Source organism: Sardina pilchardus, chromosome 17 (assembly GCF_963854185.1).
Source record: "Sardina pilchardus chromosome 17, fSarPil1.1, whole genome shotgun sequence".
NCBI lineage: Eukaryota > Metazoa > Chordata > Actinopteri > Clupeiformes > Clupeidae > Sardina > Sardina pilchardus.
Window position 1 is genome coordinate 17,898,783 of NC_085010.1, and position 4,105 is coordinate 17,902,887.

The 4,105-nt window shown below is 45.4% G+C and overlaps 1 protein-coding gene across 1 annotated transcript in view; it reads right to left on the reverse strand.

The window, feature by feature from the left end:
- Positions 1 to 829: 829 nt before the first annotated feature.
- The window catches only part of adam23a (ADAM metallopeptidase domain 23a), a 25,491-nt gene continuing 22,215 nt past the window's right edge, over positions 830 to 4,105 (reverse strand). Inside the window, 1 exon segment of the mRNA XM_062518311.1 lies at positions 830 to 2,729. Coding sequence (XP_062374295.1) covers positions 2,684 to 2,729 — 46 coding nt within the window. The 3' untranslated portion in view covers positions 830 to 2,683.

The window sequence follows — 4,105 nt, forward strand, 5'->3', positions numbered from 1 at the left end:
TAGCCTAGTACTAGCCTGGGTTTTCCCATACTGCCTTGCGCGGTGATTTCAATTGAGAAGTGGGAGGCGTTAGCCAAGCTAGCCTAGTACAAGAAAAAGTAAGAAAAAGAAAAGAGCCCATTCATGTTGATTTGTGCATTTTCTGTATTACTGTATTATGTATTACTGTATGTATTACTGTATTATGTTCACAAGATGCAAATATATGTTTCCCGCCAACCCAGCAGTGCAATTGTCTGAGCTAGAGCCAATCAAACATGGTTGTAGGCCTACTTTGATCCATTGCAAAAAGCCCAGGCAAATGAAGCAAAAGCAAATAATTAAAATACCTTGATTCTTGATTGCTTTAAGCCATGGGAAATGTTCTTGAATCTTATCTTCAAGTAGCCTAGTAGTTTTAGGAGTAGATTGTAGTTTTCACTGTCTAACAGTAGTAGGCTGTAGGCTATGATGTCTGCTTTTGGTGTCTGCTTAAAATTAGGACAGTCTAGGATTTTTCAACAGGCTGCAAAATAACGAAAACAAACCTGACGCTTTAACCCTCTCTGCTGTAACTCAAAGCAGCATGAAAGGAACGAAAGGAAAGGAATGAGTCTGCGACTTGGTAGCTCTAATCTGATGTCATTGTTGGGGGTGGAGTTTTAAAAGATCTGATTGGACAGTTCATTGTCAGTGTATATTCTGATATAACTCTAGAGCTGCCTCCTCCATCTATGTCCCATAAACCATAACTTCTGTTTTTTCTGTAACCCATAGTTTTCATAGGCCTACCTGTAGAGCGGAAAACACAATCAAATTTGGCAAGTAAACAAACAAAAACACAGAGGCATTGTCAAGTGATACAATACTTTGTCAAGTCCTTTATTTAAATATTTTGATGGTGCTTCCATGGAAACATGTGATGATGGGAAAGAACGAGGAGATGAGAGCGGACACCCAAGTAACCTCAAAAATGGTACACAGGACACCCAACACGTACTGTAGACCTCTAGCCAAGAAAATTCTGGAAAGATCCCTTTATTCCTACCTTCTTTATTCCTATAATTACGCTTGATTGAAAAATTCATCTTTCTTTATCACAAATGACACAAGTGGTTGTTTTCTCAAACTCAGACAAATGAACGTGATCAGATGCATTTTGACATTTGGACTTTTTTTTTTCCATTCGGTTTTTCCTATGTTTATCTGAAGCTTGTTATAAAGACAAATGTTGAAGTGGCCAAGCATATAAAAGGCTGCATTATTGTTTAAGTAGCTAAAACATGATTTTAGTAATATCATCATAGTATCATTGAAGAATCATTACCAATCAGTAGGTCTGTGCAATGTTTTCCTTTGCATAGTAAGAGTTAGTTGTTTAATTATCCTTTAACATGCAGTAACCATGGGAAGCAGAGCAGTTGGGAAAGGGCTGCCCACTAAATAGTCTTGATCATGCAGCTCATAACTGACTGTAGTGTCTATCAACTGGTTTCGTGAGAACACTGGGCTTAAACAGTGAGGTCAGCATTGACTCCACGTTACTCATGTATGGGACTTGTGTATGAAAGAAGTGTGTGTGTGTGTGTGTGTGTGTGTGTGTGTGTGTGTGTGTGTGTGTGTGTGTGTGTGTGTGTGTGTGTGTGTGTGCGTGCGTGTGTGTCTGTGTGTTTGTTTTCAGTCTAAGAGAAAGGTGTTAACACTGCTCATAAGTGTTCCCTTGCATGTTATAACTGTCTATAACTGTTGGCCAAAATATTTCCCCTTCTAATTTTTTTTCTTTCTGTCATTTTTGTTTTTAATACAGCCAAAACACCTGCAAGACAACATGCTAAAATTCTAACAAAAAATGCAGAATTATGTAATAGTGTAAAATGATATGTTGAGATTCAGTAGCTGATCCGTGTTCTCAATGTGACATTACAAGTTTCTTCCTTTAGGGACTTGCGTTGCTGACAGCAACGCTACCTTGTAGGGTTGTCGGCAGTCATCCTAGATGCCAAACGCCTCTTTTCCATGAATTTGGTGTTCGTAGTGACTGACTGACTGTACTCAATTTGATTGTACTCAAGTGTTGTTGTTTTTTTTCTCTTGTCTTATCTTTTTTTTTTTCGCTTTGAATGGGTGACTCACTTCAGCCATGCAGTGCCTCAGCCAGGACTCGTCATGCTGGGGTTCCGCACGGGAGGTCAATGGTCAAAGGTCAAAGTGCGCTGTACAGGAAGTCATGCCTGATGGGTGGGCCTTCGAGGACACGCCCCCCAGCACACTGCCCCCCTCTCCGTCTCCGCCAGGCAGGGGAGACTCTCAGGAGGTGAGGCTTAGGGAGGAGAGGAGAGGAGGGAGGAGAGAGGGACGGATGGGCAGTGTGGGGTAATGAAAGTCGATTTGGGAGAAAGGAAGGGAAAGATTAGGTGGTGGTGGTGGTGGTGGTGGTGGAGGGTTGGGGCGGTGAGCGTGGGTAATGTAGTTCCAAACAACTACAAGAGCGTGGGTACTGTAGTTCCAAAAAACTACAAATGGAAGATGCTCAGTAGTCAGTAGTGGTTTCATTCAGTATCGTTGTTCTGTTTGTTGTCTTCAAGTAAACGCTACCGCTAAGTTAGCGGCAGGAAAGGGAAATGAGGAGTCCAGCGAAGGTCGGATCGATCGGCTGAATCCACCACAGGATCTGACCTCAGAGTGCACAGCCTCATCCAGTCCTCTAGATGGCGCTGGCATTGGCGTCGTAACGCCGTTTCTTGACGTTTCTTGGCGACACAGCGGGCGAGGTGGGGTGGAACAGAGAAGAGAAAGAGTTAGAACAGGCAGAGTCGAGAGGAAACATATCCAACACGGACCCCTTCCAGTGAAGCCTGTGGTCACTCCTGCCCCCAACATCCGAGCAAGCCGAAATCTCCTCAGAAGCCTCCATCTCAACAAGTCTTCATCAGACACTTGATATTAACCATCAGTTTACGGTCTGTGTCTCAACAATGACTTAGTTTTGTCAGAATTTGGTCAAATTGATCACACTCAGTGAGTAACTAACTTCGGCTTGTTTTTGAAAACAAGTTTGTGAGTGTGCAGAGGTGCTCGAACGATAAGGGCAGGAACGGCCATCATCCCTACGGCTTCCAAGACATTGGAATGGGTTAAGGAGGATACTTCTCCCCCTGTGAGTGTGAATGGAGGCCAATGCAAGTATCACAGAGATTCAGAGTTAAAAAAAAAAAAAAAACATAAAGAAAATAAAAAAAGACATTACCTTCTGTGAGAGAACACGAACTAACACGAACAGAGACACAGGAAATGCAGTCTACCACACTGAAGGATGGTCAGTAGAGAGAAGGGCGTCACACAGCACCAACAACAACATCGACAAATACCGACACGAACGCACACCACCGAACGAGTAAGGGAGTGGGGGAGGTGGGGAGTGGGGGGGTTGGAGGAGGACCGTTTATTTTATTCATTTATTTATTTTAGTTTTAAAAATTGTAAAGAAAAGGGGGTCATCGAACACAACCTCCCCTTAGTGTGGCAAAATGTGGGGCATCCCAGACTGAGTAACATGCAAATACGTATCTGTTCCCTCTGGCGAGGTGACGAGAGACGCCACTAGCGCTGACTGTTTTCGGGGGGTGGTGAGTGGTGGTGGTGGTGGTGGTGGTGGTGGAGGTAGTGGAGGGGGAGGTTAGGGGGTTAGGGTGGGTGGGGTTGTGGGGGGTAAGGTGGGGTGGGTGGGGGGGCATGCAGGTGCGTGTGAAGCGCGCGTCTGTACCAGGTCTCTGTGAAGCATTCAGCACAGGCAGCCGTGTGTCGGGCGAGTCCGGGGTGGGGGGGTGAGGAGGGGTCTTGCTCTGCTCTAGCGCGAGGTGGGTTGGGGGCAGGGGTACCCCCACCCGGCCCCAAAGGCCTCCCAGGAGGAATAGAGGGGTGAGAGTGGCAGCCAGCTAGCCATGGCACAAAGGCTGCAACCGACCAAAAAAGAAAAAAAAAAAAAAAAAAAGCAAACGACGGGAGAGGAGGGGACGGGAGAGGACAGGGAACGTGTCCGCCAGCCTCCCCCCACCCCTCTCTTTCTCTGTCTGCTCCCTCTCTGCTCAGCTTATACTTTCACCCTTTGCATTGAGAGTGGAGGAAA